The sequence below is a fragment of the Corvus moneduloides genome, chromosome 1 (genome assembly GCF_009650955.1).
Source record: "Corvus moneduloides isolate bCorMon1 chromosome 1, bCorMon1.pri, whole genome shotgun sequence".
Lineage (NCBI taxonomy): Eukaryota > Metazoa > Chordata > Aves > Passeriformes > Corvidae > Corvus > Corvus moneduloides.
The window spans coordinates 100,675,271-100,693,537 of record NC_045476.1 but is presented as its reverse complement, the minus strand read 5'-3'; the positions used below and the strand labels follow the sequence as shown (position 1 = coordinate 100,693,537).

Below are 18,267 nucleotides of genomic sequence, written 5' to 3'. Positions count from 1 at the left end.
ATAACAAGAATGTAGAAAAAAATCCATTTCTAACTTATTTTCCTCTACAGTGCCAAAAACGTCATGTTCAAAAACGATACAAAATGTAATGAAATCTTGCTTCATAAACTGCATAAAACTTTCTGGTGCTTATATAATCAGGCACTAGCAAACTACCATGAAATCTCAAATGTCTCCTGGACAGGGTAAAGAAACCACAGCTCCAGTAGAACTGCTGGTAAGCTGCACTGCAATCTTCAGCAGGTGGCTTTCTTTGTTCCTCTCTCCCTTCCCATCTATTCCAATAATTTGCAAACTAGCTGGAGAGCTTGGATGCCCTCTCGCTGTTCACATTCACTGCTTATGCCACCAGAGTGGCAACTAAAGCCTCCAGAGAAGCCAATGTGCACAGCACGAGTGTGTTATCAGACCATGAGGAATTGTGATGTCCTGCTAAGGGCAAGATGGAAGAACCACTACATGAGGAATGGAATCTTCTCTTTGTGCTTAAGGGAATCAGAAAATAGCAAACTCAGTTTGAAGGATGAAAGAATTTAAGTCCATGAGTTTTACAAATATCTCCACTAAGCAAAACACCTTCCTCTAAGATCCCTCATGACTCAAGATCCGAAGAGAATTTTTCACAGGAGGATCTGACCTGAGGCATTGAATTCCATGACAGTGTCTTGGTCTTGAGACTTCAGTTGAATCAGGCAAGTCAAGATACCAAAACAAGAGATAATGACAAAATAGAACATATCAACCATGTTGTGTCAAAAATCATAGTCCACAACACTTGCAGCTGGAGGAAGGGAAAGGTGAGGGAAAGAACCATTAGCTCCAAGTCCTGTGGCATGAAAACTCAGCCCTAACTAATGTGGATGCCAGTGGTGGTTTAATCAGAAATAGCCAAGCAGCACCATTTGTGGTGATACAGAAGCGCACTCAGCTTTTTCCAAAATTACATGCCACACCTGTTTTTAGCCCTGCTTACACCAGCCAAATTCAGGAGATCCTTAACACATTTGCCTGGTGGAACATAACATTGCTGGGCTGTCAGGACATTGCTCATGTTAATCAGTATCACAGGGGTAGTGCAAGTGTTTCGTTTGACTAGTAGGACTGTTTAAAAAAACAATTTCATAGACACTCTTGCACTGAATACCTTTACTATACATTTACTTTATAATGAAACAGTATTATTAAAACTGAGTACACCATCCTAAATATAGTAGGGCTTTTGTACGCTGCAGTTTGAAAGTGATAAAATATTAGGTACCCTGGAATATTCCCAAGAAACCCACTCAAAACATCTGTGTTACTAGCAGTGTCAAGGAATAAAGTCAAGCTGCAACAGAGGTTATTACCAGGGACTGTCATGTCAAGGACAAACTGTGACACCAATCTGACCTGGCATTTTAATGAGTAGCACTTACACAAAAGGTAAAGCTGCACTGATGAAATCTGTCGGATGACAGCTCCAAGCTGAGAAACCCTGCCAAGGCAGGAGGACTGGACTAACCTATGGAAAAGATCGCACAGGTTTGATGAGTAAGAGCTACAGAAAAAATTCAGTGAAACAAAAGTTCCATGTGCTTGGAGACTGACAAAAGCTTCTGCATGCAGCTACGAGTTTCACCAGTTGGAAATGAGAAGGAAATTCTGTGAGTAACAGCTGACCACAAGGTGGTTGTGATACAACCACAAAACAGGCAAATGTTACTTCAGGATGTAAAGATAATCCCAAGAGAAGCAATCAGACAGAATAAGGATCATCTGTTCAGTACTACTCTTACAGAGTTAGACCATTTCTGACATACTGTGCAAAGTAGGAGCCACTCATTTTCAAGAAAGGCAAATTCAAACAAAACAGACACAGAAGAACTGCACAAAGAAGAGAGGTCCTGTCTTACAGGTGTCAGTGCAAAGAACTTAACCTGCCTGAGCTGGCAAAATGACACCCAAGAAGGGATCTTACTGTCACTTACAAAGTGATGAAAAACGCTGCAGGAAAACAAATGTATCCAAACAACAACTAAATGTAACAATGATCATGGCTGGGTGGGAACGCAGATGAGATGAAAATTGGGAAGGATGATTACGAAAGGGGAAAATGCAGGAGACATTTCTTGCTCATAAGACAGAGCTTAGGCAGTTTACAAAGGAGTTTGCCATATGCTTGTGAGCACATTACACCAGACACAGTCTGCCAGAGATCCATTTTGATTCAATACAGACCCACAAACTAAAGACCTTGAAGGCAAATCCACGAGGCCCACCCAGCAAACTACGGTTTCATTACTAATACTTCACCCTTAGGACTATGTCCCTAGAGCAAGCCCATCATCCACTGAGGCTCTCCCTTGTTGGAGCATTTCATTACAGCTACAATACAGCCACACTCAAGATTCTTCCTGAACTGGCGAGGAAAACATGCATCATACCACTGGACGGCAGCAAAAATTCCTTAGAAGGGTTGTGGTAAAGTGCAAGTTGATTTTTCAACCTTTTAGATCTTTCTCACCCTCAAAACAGCACCACCATTCCCTACATCAGTTCTGTTTTCCTGCAATTAAGTGGGAGAGGCAATTCTTTTCAATCCCATAAATTAAATCCTGGTTGAAATGGCTTTCATACCAAATGCCTGTTATAAAAAGTGAAACTGAAACGTTTTTAGACATGGAAATGAAAGGAAAAGAAAACTTAATTACCACATGAAAATTAGTATTTTCTCTGACAATTTATTTTCCTTAGGCAAAGTTTTGCATGATGTTTAATTTCCATAATAAAATGTCACAGCTGATTCATTACATTACATTTGATTAGCATTTATCACATTTTTGGCACATTCATAGATTGATTTTGGACCAAAGCCAGAGTAGTTTTGTCTCAGAGCAATCCTGAAGTGAATGGACTGAGAACAGGCATTTTTGATCAGGGAAGGGTGGGTTTTTTCTTTTTGAGGCAAGTATTTTATAACAGGTTTGGCTTAGCCTTAGACGTTCTGTTGGGTTTTTTCTCCTTTTCTTTTTAATCTTGTTTGAATGCTCACTTGAATAAATTAACCTAAAGAAAAGCATTCTCTTAAACATGGAGATTATCTGTTAGCATTATGCAGCAAATGCTACAGGCTCTGTAATCCACTGGCAGGTTTTCAAACCAATCCCTGTTGATCAGACAAGCCCAAGTACCCAGCATGCTCACGAGCCACACAACTGCAACAGCAGGTTCCCTACTGGCGCTTTGGGACGTCACTGCTACAGGGGCCTCCTTGCCTGCCACACTGAAGACAAACTCCAACAGCAGCCAACTAAAACAGGGAAGAAAAAACACCCACCACCACCAAACCACCACAAAACAAAAGAAACAAACAAAAACTCCAGACAAACAAACAACAAAAAAGGATGGAAAGGCCCCCAGGAGCACAGCCTGACCCAGGTTTTTTGGAGATCCTGACACCATGGAGTGTTTTACTTCAACTGGATGAGTTAAAAGCATTTTTGCCACTGACAGCGACCCTAAGTGACTGACAACGCATTCCCAAGCAGCCTTTTCACAGTTCTAATGTAGAATCAGAGGATTTCATCAGTTTAATGTTGTTCATCTCTAAGATGCTCTTGCCTCCAAAAGACAGAGTTGGGATGACCCAAGGAAGCCCAGTCTCAGTGTGAGCCCTCATGGCAACAGGAACAAGCACAACTGATGAAGCGAGGCTAATGTTTTGTTCATTATTGAACTGTACCCACTCCCTCAATGCTTCCTGCAACACGACAGAATCCTGATGCAAAGTCTCAAGGAAACTACTTATCAGCAACTGTCCAGAGAAAATTTTCTTATCATTTCAAGTTTAATCATGCTGCAAAGTACTATTTTTTCAAAGAAAAATACTCACCTTCCTCTGAAGACACACACAGGCATGAGCACAGAGAGGAACCCAAGCAAGCAGGAAAGATGATGGATCAAGTATTTTAGCGAACTACTGTGTGGAGTCAGACCAAAGGCAGTTCAGACTCCCTGAGAAGTGATTTTATTAAAAAAGAAAGTCGGCGCACACCAGATACTATAACCTAATGTGAACTTTGCAATATATTTTTCAACACACATCGACATGCACCTCGAACATGGGTAACTAAAATGTAACAGGCTATTCTGCAGTGAATTCCCCAGCCCTTGTGAAATGCCTGTTTGGAGCAGGACTGTATCCAGTGTAATGTGTTAGTGTGGAGCGTAGAAAATGAGAAGTTTTCAGGTGATGGGGCAGGCAATGAAGCTTGGCATCTGAAGCTTGGCCAGCTCCCCTGAAGCACCCTCGCTTATCAGACACTGTACTCCCCTGACAGGTGCTGCTTCTCTTTCTGAAATAAATTGATTTGACAGGGCAATATTAACAGTGCCCTGAGTTGTTGAGAAAGCTGCATACAACAAGAGATCTTTGTTCATCTGCCTTGGGTAAGCTCACAGGGGTGGATGTGAAAGGTATTCCTGATTCACTGACTCCAGAAAAAAAAACCTGAACAAACCTCTCCATAAAAACCCCCACATGAAACCCCTACACATTCACAACAATACCTAAGTTAAAAAAAGAAACCGCCAAAAAGGAGGAGCAGTGTCTGCAGGAGAACATTACAGGGTGAGGAACAGGGAATGAAGAAACTTATTTAAGAATTACAAATGCTTAAGAACATATGTGGTGTCCCATATATTGAATGAGTACATATTTCCATAGACTTAGAAGAATTATGACATTAGAGGAATTCATGCCCTATTGCTGGTCAAAAACAGGGTAACTGCAGCACACAAACTCATCTTGCATCTTTTTACTGTGGTGCTTGCCTGTCTGCAGGTTCCTTGGCTGTGGCATGGGGTCTCATACAAAATTTATATTTGAGAATCAATTAAACTAAGTGAAGTTATCTTTATTTGCCACTAGACACAAATACCTGAATGGCAAACACCACAGCTAACTTCCTGGGCAACAATTTGATCATGTGTTCAAGTCTGGGTACCAGCAAGATTTGGTGCCAAGGGGCAGAGAACTATGAGCTAGAGCCAATCCCATCAGCTCTCTAAGTGAGGGGCATTTCTGAAAATACTATCAGCAAAACCAGGTTTTAAGCTGGACAGCTAGTGTGCTATCCAGGAGTAGACAAAGCTGTACCAGAAGAACATCACAGGTCGGGTTCTCTTCTCAGAGCCATCTTACTAACAAAATTCAAAGAAAGGACACCACAAAACAGCTTTTGTTTCATCCTTTTGCAGCTGTAATATGCCCTTCTTTCACAGCTCTGCAGCTTCCTCACAGCTATAAAATGTCACCACAGCCAATTGCTCCTCCTCTAGATGCCTCCTCTTCAGACTATGTGCAGGACAGCCAAGAAACATCTGATATTGAAGCCTCCAAATTCACCTGCTTGCCTCTTCTTCAAACAAAAGGGCTTGAAAGCACAGAGAACCCTACACCTAGCTCTTGTCCCACAAAGCCTGTCTTTCTGAGCAAATTTAGGTTAGGTATCACAAGCCAGGATTTGAATATAAAGCACAATACACAGTACCTGTGGAGTTGTAAATTCATGCTAGTTATGTGCAGTAATGCTGCAGTGAGCTACCAGCTCCGAGTTGGAAGTATATGATACAGGTACAATGGAGCACTGGCCTGGAGATCATCTTAGGTTTTCTGGAAGTTTGTGTTTTACTGTTTGTGTTTTACTGGCGGGGGCTAGTGTGGTGCTTTTTGTTTGCTTTGGGTTTAAGTTTTACATCTTATGAAAGAGACCTTTGAAAAAGAGCTTCATTAATTTTAGGAGGCGTTACTTTTACTTAAATTATTTCCCTTTTGTTTCTCTGGACTTTGCATTACTTTCCAAGAAAATAATTAATTTCACCTCTAAACATTAAAGCTGAGATAAGTTGTAGCTTTACTGAACACTAACAGGCTTATTTAGACTTTTTTGTCTTCCTTAAAGAAGATTAAAATTGTACCATATTCCTAGTTTAGAAGGAAGTTTATTTAGAAGGAAGTTTATTTACCCTCAGTTGCCTTTTCTCTCCAATGTAACTCTAACCTGTAAATCTCAATAAAGACAAGTTGAAATCTTTCAGGAACTTCAATTCAAAATCTACATTGTAACAATTTGGGGTGTTTTTTTTAAAGCATTAATCTCTGCTTAAAGTTAAGATATAGCACTACTATACCACCGTTTACTTCTCAAGACAAACATCCTCGCAGGGCTTTTAATTTACATGCATTGACTTGCTCTCTTTATTGATTTGCTGTAATTTTTCATAGCACATCTGTGCAGATCCAGCCTTCCCAACTGTATTTCACATATAAGACTTAACAGTTTTTGACACAGATTAGTGTATTACACTACATGCATCTCAAGGTTTTTGAATTCATGTCTGCTTTTAAAAGCAGCTGACCTTCCCTAATGTTTGCTCTTAAACATTTTAAACATTTGGTTGAATATTTTATTTCTTTGAGTCAGCTGTGTGCTCGATACAGCTCTGGAATGTCGACTTCAAGCAAGCCCTCAAATTATCATTTGCTTTCGCCCTCTGAAATGTTCAACTGTCACAAACATCAAATATTACAACAGAAATTACCATGTATACACGGTTACCTTGTTAAACTCTTCATTTCTGTGGGCACTTTTTCATTCGATCCTGGCACAGCAATTCAATTACAAGGGAGTGAACAATATCACTGACAAACACTATGGGCACAGTTAAAATGAGCCAAGGCTGAAGCTCTTCCCTCAGGCTGCAACCATTTATTCTGGAGTCTCATTTATTTCAGCTACAGGGGAGTGATTTTAAATAATTGGCTGTAACAAGACAGAAGTAATTTTAAGCAGAAGGTCCTCCAGAAAAGGAACCAAATTTCCCACCTTTAACATATCTTTTAGACAAATCATGAAGACTAACCTTTAGAACTATGCAAAATAGCTTTTAAAGAAACACTTTTCTGAAGCATTCTCCTTAACTGAAAATCACCACCATTTAAATAAGCTTCCACAAAAAAACAACATGGTTTCAGACTGCCGTGCTTCCAATTACCATGCTCCAGAAAAAAAAAAAAACCAAAAAATTACAAATAGTATCCATCTCAAAACAGATTTTGTTACAAACTACCTCAAAGCATTAGTTCCTTTCAGAAGTGCATTTGTTACTGTAATCCACATGCTACCAGTTGTCCTGGCTATAATAACACTCCAGAAGTCCAAGCTGCTGTTTGAAATGCCTCAAGTTACTCTTTTCCTTTCCAGAACTTGCCCTTTCTGCAGAGGCGTATCATATTTCCTCCCGCATCTCTGGCATGCATATGTGATACATGAAATTCCCTCTTACAGCTCTTTACCCTTAAAAACAGGCATCACCCATTGCACAGCCAGGGACAGGAAGCTGGGACTGCCTTTCCCTGCACTTGAAACAAAGTTGAGCAATGAGCAGTAAGGCCAACAAGCCGTGGCCTCCTACAGATTCACACCTGGGACCTTTCTGCAGTCCCACAACCCTGCTGCTCCTGCCTCACAAGCCCCTACACCCCCCACAGGCTGAGCGACAGCCCCTGCAGACTGGTTGCTGCCAAGCAGGATGCTGGAACAGAGTTATAAACCACCCTGTGCTAATCTAGAGCGTTTTTCCTCTTCCACCTGCTTATTTCCATAAAACTTATGGGGAATTAGTATTTGCAACTTTATGCGTTTCAGCAGAGAGCTAAAAACTAACAATGGTTTAGACAAACCTAGAGGTGGAAGAGATGAAAGAAGACTGTGGAAGGACTCATAGGGATCTGATCACTAGTCTCATTTATTGATATGAAAGCAGGCCCTCAAATCCTAATTCCATCAGAGTTCCTTATTTATTTTCATCCACATTAAAAAACTTTTCCATTGAGAGGAAATCCTGAATTACAACTACACAATGAGAACTCTTAAACAAACAACTCTCAGCATAGAGTAGAGGCCTGGTCTGCAGCCAACAAGCACTGTTCTCATTTATCAGGTATTTAAAATTACTACAAACATTCTGCTTAACATTACAGCATCACCATAAACTTCCTTATCCAGCAAGGGAACAGACGAAAGGTTAGCATTCAGAAGCTCTGCACTCTACCCAGTCCCGCCAAGAGCATAACCAAATCAAGCTGGGGTTTATTATTTCCTGTAGCACTTCTCTATCTAAATAAAGCAATTTTCTGCCACAGCTAGAAATATTTTGACTCCAGAATTCTATCACACCTTGAACTATGTCCACTAGGAAGAAAGCAGCTCCAAACCTACCTCCCTCAAATTCAACGCACACAGAACCCTCATATCATACTGTCTTTCAACACACCCTAGGAGAGCCTCATGATTTGCTGGCAGTTTTCTTCTTCCCAGAGCCTGCAACTCTGCAGTTTGCTTTTTTGGTTGGGGTTTTTTGTTGTTGTTGCTGTTTAGGTTTTTTTTTTTCCTTTTGAGAGCAGATTAGTTTGTTCAGCACCTAGTGAAAACTACTTCATCTACAAAAAGGATTTGTGTGCAGCTCATGGCAAATCTTGAATGGAAAGGTTTTTCCCAAGCCTGCCTTTTTCTTTCTTTTTTTTCTTCTTCTTTACCTTCTTGGTTTTAAAAAATTGTCCAGACTCCAAATCCCAAGGTTTTTATGGACTACAGTCCCCAGAATAATTTCTTCACAAACTGAGCATTATATAGAATATTGGTCAACATGTTTGAGGTTGGAGAATGGTACTCATAAAAGGAAAAGATAAAACCTCCTAAAACTTAAAGAACAGTGTTGTATTAGATATTTAAACACAGAGAAAAAAGTAATCTAAAAGCTGAAGAGCTTCAGCATGGTTTTGTTTATGTATCATTTACCATATCTATGACTGCATCTGAAATCAAAACCAGACAAGTGAAAAACAAATGGAATTCTGCAACTCATAAAAGGAAGTGGTTGCTTCAATACCAATGATCACTTCTCATTGTAACACAAACAGATATGCCACCATTATCACCAGATCAGAGGCAAGAGGAAAGAATATCTTTATTTTTCTCCAGTATGAAAGCAAGCTACTGTAGAGGTGCCTCTACTTTTTTGTTCACAAAATTCCATGGGGAAAAAACTTAGCAGATCTGGAGGGAACACCCCAAACAGCATTGCAGTACCTGGCAACCCTATAATGGGAGCAGTTTGACTTTTAGATCAATGTAAGTGTAACAAAACTACCAAATAAAAGAAAACAACAAAACTCTACTCATACTGTGGGATCTTGTTATGTCTAAAAAGCAAAAATAATGAAGAGATTTGTTGATGGTAAAACAAAAAGACTTGGGTTTTTTTCAGAAGGAGTTTTCAAATAATCACTAATTATTTATCTAAATATCTAAAGGTGGAAGGAACACCCTCAAGTCCCTCTAATTCAATGTTCCTACTCAAGTGGAGTCACCTGGGGCAGGTCACCCCACATTGTGTCCAGTCTGGTTTTGAGTACATCCATAGATGGGAACCAGAATGTCCCCAGGCTACTTATTCCAGTGTTTGATCACCCTCACTGGGAAAAAGTGACAGTTCAGAACTCCCTTTGGTTAAAATCTACAAAATCAAGTGAGTCTAGAAGGTCTCATCCTTCTTCACACAGATTTTTGGTGCACAGAGTTTTTGCTCCTATTCTCTCTTTCATGAAGTAGTCTCCAGAAAAGACTTCAGGCCGAAACGTAAGTGCAGAAGTAGTGCAGTGCTCCACATGATGTCCAAATCATCTTTCATTACTAACCAAGAACATCCAGCTCTTTGCTTAGTGACCATCATCCCCTTCTGACAACCTGGGGGAGCACCTTGTATCTTTCCTGAGAAAAGGTACTTTAACAAAAGCGAGTCTCAAGTTTCTGAAAGTACTGACTCTCCTTCATAGCACCACAACAGTGAAGACTGTGGCAGAAGAAACTCAAACTTGCAACCAGGAACCAAAGGCACAAAAAAGAAATCAAATTACTTCACTGTTCAATGTGTGAAAGTAGTCCTATTTCACTGCCGACTGTGAAAGATTCATGGAATAGAAGTAATAAGAGGAAGGAGAAGACATTAGAGGTGACATTTTTAGAAACAGGTAAGGTGTACATAAATCCTTCAGATGCCGTATGGGATTAGGCTAACTCTAAGAAACAATCACTTTAGTGCATTCACAGAGGATAGGACATGGAAAGAGAGCATTCAGATCTTTCCATACTGGAGAAAGATATTTTGGTGGGAAAACACTTCATTACTGTCCAGAAGAGACAATGCAAAACAAATAAGGAAGTTCAACTGCTCCACAAGCCAAATGACTGAAGGCAGGACACCCAAAAATGTGTGTCAGTCATGGTACCAAACAGCAGCCTTGCTTAAAATACCTTCTAATACGTAACAGCACACATTCAATGTGTATCTCAGACTACCATCACTTTCAGTACATTATCACTTAAACACTGTGAAGTAGGAAACATCTACTATATTGCTTTCTTGAATGAAAAGCGTACATATAAAACCTGTTTCACTCTTCTTTCTGAATTCAGGACCATGATTTCATAAATACTGTCAAACTGGCATGTCATTAAAACATGATTTCACACCCTTAAAGCGTTTTCTGGCGAGCTAAACAGTAAAAAGAGTTGATGCAGAAAGACAGCTAATGCACCTGTTTTGAATAAAATATGGTGGCTCAAATCCCTTTAGAACCAACAATAAAATTAAGCTTTCAGCTCTTATGATATTAAGTACTGAATTCAGAGTGAAGTTTCTAATCCCAGCATATTTTGGTTAACTAATCAGGAATTATTCTAAATAATGACCAATGCCAACTGAATATTGCTTCCAAGTTCAAATTTAATTTAATGCAAGTGCTTTTTAATTAATAGTGGGACTTACTCTCCAGGAAAACTCTTTATAATTAGTATTTTCCCAATTAATTTGTTTTTGAAAGCCAAAACATATTGCTGGTCCTAATATTATTAGTGCTTAAGAATTTCCACCAAGGTTTCTACCAATCTTTTCCTTGAGTATTGCTTTGCATACTATATGTCTATATGAACATTCAACTTTTAAAGCAGCTTCCTTCAAAATATGATCTGATGGCTGTAGAAAAATGTTGGCAGTTCGACAGCTTTTATATTTTTTGTTCTTTTTTCAACTCAAATCATGACAGGATTTAGGCGTCTATGGGAAAGGGATGGAGAGCACTCAGAGTTTGTATGCTGTCATTCAGAATTAGTGTTGATGTATTACCTCTGTCACAGCCCAGTGGTGTAAAAACTGGTCCAGATCAGTTAGGTAAAGACGGATAGGTGAAAGCTGTGTCTGGCTAATGTGTGGTTTTCCTCTAATGCCCTGGAGACTAGTCAGCTCCTCTCTTGAAAACCCTGGGGAAGAAGAAGCAGTACAACAGTATCACAAAACAAGCCAAACCGTGTTCTACTTTAACAGCATCTCTGACAAACACTGTCTTTTACATTATGTCAACATAACAATTTTTTCTTAAAAGCTCTTGCTTGGTATTATAAACGAAGTATATCAAAGTACAAATTTTGACTTTCGACAGAAAAATATTTTTGAAACCCAATAATATCGTAATGTGGTGTAAAAAAAAGTTTAAGAGGCCAGTGTTATGCTATTTTCAATATATGTATCTTTAAAAAAAAAAAAATGAGTATAATGCAAAATACTTCATGTGTTCACAGTAACTCAGTAACCTCGATAATAAATAATGTAACCTCAGGGTTAAAAAATATCATTTGGCTTATTATTTCTAGACAGGTATTAGATGTTTTAGCAAAACAGGATGACTTCTCCACAAGAGTTATTTGGGCTTTGCTTTCATTTTCTCTGTGATCAGTTCAGCATTCTTTTTACCATTTTAGGAACAAAAAGGTAATTTTTGAAATCAAAGTAGTTGAACATTATAAATAACCAAGGTGGTGAAGAACACACACTATTTTTTACCACAGCACAAGTTAGTGGAAGTTATTTCTTAGCAATATTACATCATTTTAACCACTGTAACTTCCCAAAGTTGCATCATCACAGAATGCAACTATTTTTATAGGTGAGTAAGAATAGAGTAGCAGAAGTAGCTCTGCTCACATGCTGACCTTGGCCAGTTCATTTTAACGTACTTTGATTACTTTATTCTGATGGAATGCTTTTAATAGCATAAGCACGTTCACAGGAAATCCCAGAGGCACTCATTTACATTGTTATGAGCCAATAAAAGACATTTACTTCAAGCTAGGAAAAACAATCTTGCTTATGTCATATGCTGAATTTAAGTTTTCCTCATACTTTCCTAGGAAAGTTGCTAGAATGAAGAAAAAGTATGCAAATATTCAGCCCAAATGGAAAAGTGTAAAAAGAGAGTGCCAAAAATCAGATCCAGAGAATAAAAGGTATCTCATATCAAAAATATGTAACAAGATTAGAATTACTTTCAGGAAGTACTTAGTAAACCATTTATTCTAAATTAAATTCAGTAATTGACTATCAAAACAAATTTCATTTTGTTAATTCTGAATTATTACATTCATATGGATTACCTATAAGGGTTGAAAACAAGAAGCTGAAATAGTCCACATCATTCACTGAATTATCCTGCACTTGGCACTTCCAGCCTGCAAAGGATGATCTACACAAAACCAACAGCAGACAGTTTATTAAAAACCATATAATTAAGAATTCACAACCTACCTGCACAATAGAATCACAATTAGCATGCCTAAATTGTTCCAGTTTTAGCAGTCCCGTTTCTAACTGCTGTTGTTAGAATAGCATTTTAAATAGCTTGAAAACCAGAACTGGCTCTTTTAAGGACAAGCCACACTGAACTTTGTACCCCAGCATGGGCTTAGGTTGTTAAGATGATTGAGTTACTGAGATTTTCATTAATACTGCTATAATCTTTAGTACAGTGATGACACAGTAAATTAAACTAATTTTATTTCCCTTACTTGGTAAAAGTCATTATATTACAAATGCCGGGCTATATTTTTAATTATATCCACTACTTTTAATACAGCTCTTTACATGAACAACCCCATGTGAAAGCAGTCTCAGCATCTCTTTCAGAACTGCTGAAGCTATTAAACACAGCTAAGTTAAAAACTTGGTTGGAGATTAAGAACACAAAAAGGAGCAAAACACCAAGACAGGAGCAAACCCGTTATCAGAGCTGTCTGACACTTCCCTTCTCAAGGGCAATCTGGAACAAGTGGAGCACCAGCCTACTTTGGTGTCTCGAATTAGAAGCCAGTGCTTGTGGAAACTCAGAGCAAACAGACACCAGTGACCACTTAATGGCAGAGTCTGGTCCATGTGCCAGTGCTGAACCAGGAGGAAGCCAGGAGCTGGGAACAAGGACATCTCACACATGCTTTCCTCAGAAGGCTGCAGCTCAGACCCACATCACATTATGCAAAAATGCGTATTATTCAAATTGCAGTGTATGCTGCTTTTGGCACTGGCACTACAGACTATGGATCTTTGCTGTAAGAGATTGCTGCTTTCCACTCTTACAAACTTGTGAAATTTCAGAGCTTCTGAATGCAATTTTCCAAGCCAACTATCTGCCTCAGATCATTTTTTTTCCCTAATTTCTCTCTGCCAACAGCCAAAATGGCTTAACTCATGGGTAACAAAATTCTGGAAAGCTTGTTATGCAGGATTTTTTTACAGCTCCATGCTTTGGGAGCAAAAATATCAAATTTGGAATACCTTTGTGCCAGGCATATACATTTTGCCACCCACGAAAATCCATCCATAATATTTCAGCATCCACAAAAATGACAGCTAGAATATGCACGTGTCTGGAGTTATTTAAAAAGAAAGGAGAAAAACCACAGAATTTCAGAATGTCTTTAAATTAAAGAAAAAATTCAGGATTCCATCAGACTACCATGTAGGATAGTTAATTCTAGGGGAGCAAAATATCATAGCTAGGTGAGAGAGCATGAAGTAAGGCTTTATTAAATAAAGTTCTCACTTCATATTGAGTTCTTAATGCCTGGCAGTACGGATTTGCCATATTTCAGGTGACATAGTGACTTTGCAGTGCAGGCAGCTCTGCATGCTTCCTTCTGGTTCCAAGGAGGCCAGGTCCTGCCCTGAGGCCTGGCTCACTACTTCCTTTTCTTAACCCATAGTCTCTCAATCTCTCTCCAGCCTTAAGGCTGCTACTTGACCTCCAAGTTCTCCCGAGACAAATCCCTTGGACATGGCAAATTGTCTTCTCCCAGGGGAACGGCGAATTTTTTCCATCTTTCCAAGGAGGTCCCAGTCCCATTCATTACCGCATGGAAGAGACTTCACACATACTCAACTAAATCAGCAAGAGCTCTTGCCACTACTTCCCTACATAAGGTGGATATTCACACAGAAATCAGACCCATACACCAGAAGAGAGAGTGAAACCCGTGTCCTGTTCAGCACAGCAGAAGAATCTCCCTGAATCTGATGCAGAGGGACCATGAGTCTGACTCAAGGTCACTTGTTTTACCTACATAAGCACTGAGGAGCATGGAGACAGATTCAAGAGAGTTTAGGACTTACTAGACACAGAAAGTCAAACTGTGATGCAACCACTGAGCAGAATGGTGGGAATGCAAGAGGTTGGGAGAGATAACGACAGATGAGAAGCTGCAAAGGTAGTTAGGCAAATGTGAAAATAAATAAATCTAGGAAAAGAGAAAGAAAGAACATGTGATAAGCCCCAATTCAGGGAGTAGGGACTTGCATGACAAATCTTGTTAGAATCTGGTTTAAAATAATCAAATAAGAAAATATTTTTCCATTTTGGAAAAATTCTATTTCCATATGCAACAGTTAGCAGATGCTTTGAATTCCTGACAATAGGACCAGTGCATGCAAGAATTTTACATAACCTCCAGAAGAGACTGAACAAAAAAGATTCACTGCAGTCTAGGAAGCACAAATCGCCATAGGTTCAGGAGATCCCTGGACAGGAGAAATAATTCTGAAGCTTATTGCTAAACATCTGGAAATCAAACACTTCATCAGTTTTGTTTACCCACCCATCTACAAACTCACAAACAGGACAAGCACATTAAGCATCCTAAGAGAACACCAGGCTAAGGGCCACTGATACAGACATAAGAGGAAGCAGAAAGAACCCCGGCAGTTCTGCCCTGGGAACGTGGAGGCTGCATAAGGCACAAACCCTTAACAGAGCTATTAAATGGTTTAATATAAGATTCATCTCTACAAGCAGAGCTACACTGAGTCACACACACACACAAAATCACAATTGCCAAATTCAGCTGCAGTTTACTTTGTTAGAAAGCGAAAGCTATTACATGCACAGAAGAAGCCTCAATGTTAAAAGAGCATTCAGGTTAAAAATAACCTAGCATTAAATTTAGAAAGTGACAGAGAAGGTTGCCTCTGATCTTCAGCTTGGCCTCTCTGTGCATAAACCTTAGAGTATGATAATATTATATGTCGTATTTTCTCTGAAAAAAAAAAAATCTATGTCTCATTCAAATCATAGATGAATGGATTAATCAGGATTACACCATGAAGGATAACATAGTCTGACCTGTACCTTCCTTATTTATTGCATCACCTAGAATGTGTGCAGTGTATGAAGCATAATTTAAAAAGTAGAAGTACTAGCTCACAATTTCAGGTAAGTTATAAGAGATGTGAGATACATACTTTTTAAAATTGGAGGACAGAAGTCAGTGGTAACACATTTTTTCAAGTATCATCAATTTTTTTTTTTTTTCTTTACTTTTGGGACAGACTAAGCTCACGTTATTCACACTGGAAGCTTCTCTCATCCCTTTTTTTCTGCTAGTTATCCCTATCCTGCAACAGCTGAACAGTGATTAAAAGACTAAAACACCACTGACAGCTGTGAGAGATACAGCTTCAAGTATTTCTAAGAGCAGAACACAGACTCATCTGATCTCTGCTTCTCCATTTGAACTTACAGTGAATTTGAGGTCAATTTTTTGCTTTAAAGATAGAAGATGCAAAGTATTCTACAAAAATTGGAGCCCAAATGTTTCATACTGAATTCCTAAACTCATCAGGTACTTCTGTGTACTTCTGTCTACACCTTTTCCTTGCCTCAGTTCCACATCTTTAAACTTGGAAAAATACCATCTTCCCATCTCCTGCAGCTGTGAAAATTACTTGAGCACAACAAAAAACTTCCACGGGTGGGGGCAGGGGGAGGGAATCCCTTTGTTTTCCAAGTGGGACATAATAGAGAAAACATGGAGCCTCCTACTGAAAGAGGGCCAAAATGTAACACTACGTAAACGCTCCTTCAGTGCTCATGAGGTGCTCCATCCAGAATGGAGGATGGAAAAATAACATGAAATCATGTAATTAAAAGGCCACATGAGAATCTCACAGATACAATAAATTACAACCAAAACCAATGTCTTTCTAATAACACAAACACAAGCAGAGCAGCATTACAGCACAGAAGTTTGTTTAAACACAAGTTTAACCAGCTGTCATCACCTCAATTACCTTAGAACCCAAGTGCCTATAATGTAGACGCTTGTTAAAGCTGCTCAATTTTGAAGTTCACATTAAAGGAAATAAAAAATAAGATAAACAACACAGAACAAGAGAGATTAAATTCTAGAACAGATGTTGATGTACTACATCACTAATTATTTTTAAAATCTTTGCTTAATATATTAAGACTACCATGAATAATTAGGGACTGTGTGCACTTTTAAAACGCGTTTTCAAGATGCTTGTAAATTACATGTCAGACATCTGACTAAAAAAATTATCTGCTTTATATGTGGAAGACAGGTAATAAGCACATTATAACTTCTCTTTTTTGAATAAATTATTACTGACAATGGGAACCTGTTATCAAACTGCGTATGAGTGAGACCTCTCCAGTCAAATAGTCCAAACCCACATTAGCTATGAGGAATTACATGTTGTAATTTCCATAAGGTCACACACTCTCTGTGAGAACCTCTCTTCTGAGGTTTAGAATTGCACCTTTAGGTAACCTGCTCTGTACACCAAATGGTATTAAAAGAAAAGATGAATCTAATTAACTTAAAAATTACTGCTTCCCTTGTCACTAGCATAGCAAATATTTTTCAGCCAAAGCAAGTATGCACTGCATTCCTTTTATCACTTGCTACAAACTTTTCTTTTAACTCCAGACGGATTTCACTACTTCAGTTCATTCTGTTGTTATTTTCAGGCTGGCTGTATCACACAGCTGCAAAATAAAACAACTGCAGTTTGTGCACAAGCGGTTATTTCTCAACTGCAGACTACTATCTCTGTGCCTCCTGACCTCAACTAGCTAGCAATTGATTTATGGTTCAGGTTTAAGGTGCTGATTTTGGCTTATACAGTCATAAGTAGTCTTTGGGTAATTTAGAGGTCTCTAGTAGGAGAACTCTGATGAACCTTGCTGCAGTAATTTTAGAAATTATCCTCCCCCTTGTCCTCCTGTAAAACACACTGTTCAAACTCCAGCTCAGACAGCAATGCACCTGTCTAGCACTTGCTAAGCAAGTTTTCCTTAGAATTTGGATTTGACTTGGGTTTTGATTCTATTTTTTTTTTAGCAATAAAATTGAAAAAAAGTGTGACTAATTTCAACCCCGAATTCAGTCTCCACATATTTTTAAAGCAAAACATGATAAAGCAAATGAAAGATTCACAGTTCTTCTGAGGCATTAATAACTATCACCCTTCTGCTCATAAATGTGAGGGTTGTAACATTCAAGAAGTGCAATGTTAAGGGCTTCTGTTTTCTGTTCAAGGAAAATAAAATCCAATACCTCATAATTAGGAATATCTAGTGCAGAGCATTCCTGAAGCTTTACAGAATTATTTGAATATTGGCAAGACAACAGCCTGAGATATAAAACTTGTACTGTAGTAAGTGATCCTATTTTAAATTGATTTTATCAACCACTGATTACAGATTTAAACCAATGCCTCCCACAACTGTTTTTTTAATTCTGGGTTAAAAAATCATTGTAAAAGGAGTTTCCCCTCTATTTCTTTCACTGATACTTCTGTTCTGCACAGAACATTTAAACAGTCATAGGCACAGTCAGTAGCTGATTCACTCATTTCCTGAAGAAAAACCTAACTGCATTCTAGGCCTCAACTCTGTGAAAATTTAATAAAATTTAATAAAATTATTAAGTACACATCCTCAAAATAGTTCAATGACTAAGTCACTGTGCTAGGAAATAGGAAATCAATCTCCCCTTCAGATGAAGACAGTGAACACAGACTTTCCACAACCTCAGCAAG

At 38.7% G+C, this 18,267-nt stretch overlaps 1 protein-coding gene across 5 annotated transcripts in view; it reads right to left on the bottom strand.

The window, feature by feature from the left end:
• TEX10 (testis expressed 10) overlaps nucleotides 1–18,267 on the bottom strand; it is a 55,762-nt gene that overhangs the window by 5,227 nt on the left and 32,268 nt on the right. For all 5 annotated transcript variants that reach the window (XM_032120199.1, XM_032120225.1, XM_032120218.1 and 2 more), the window contains 2 exons: nucleotides 12,531–12,619; nucleotides 11,227–11,360 (listed from right to left, as the gene is read on the bottom strand). In XM_032120199.1, the coding sequence (XP_031976090.1) occupies nucleotides 11,227–11,360; nucleotides 12,531–12,619 (223 nt within the window). The remainder of the gene's footprint in view (nucleotides 1–11,226; nucleotides 11,361–12,530; nucleotides 12,620–18,267) is intronic.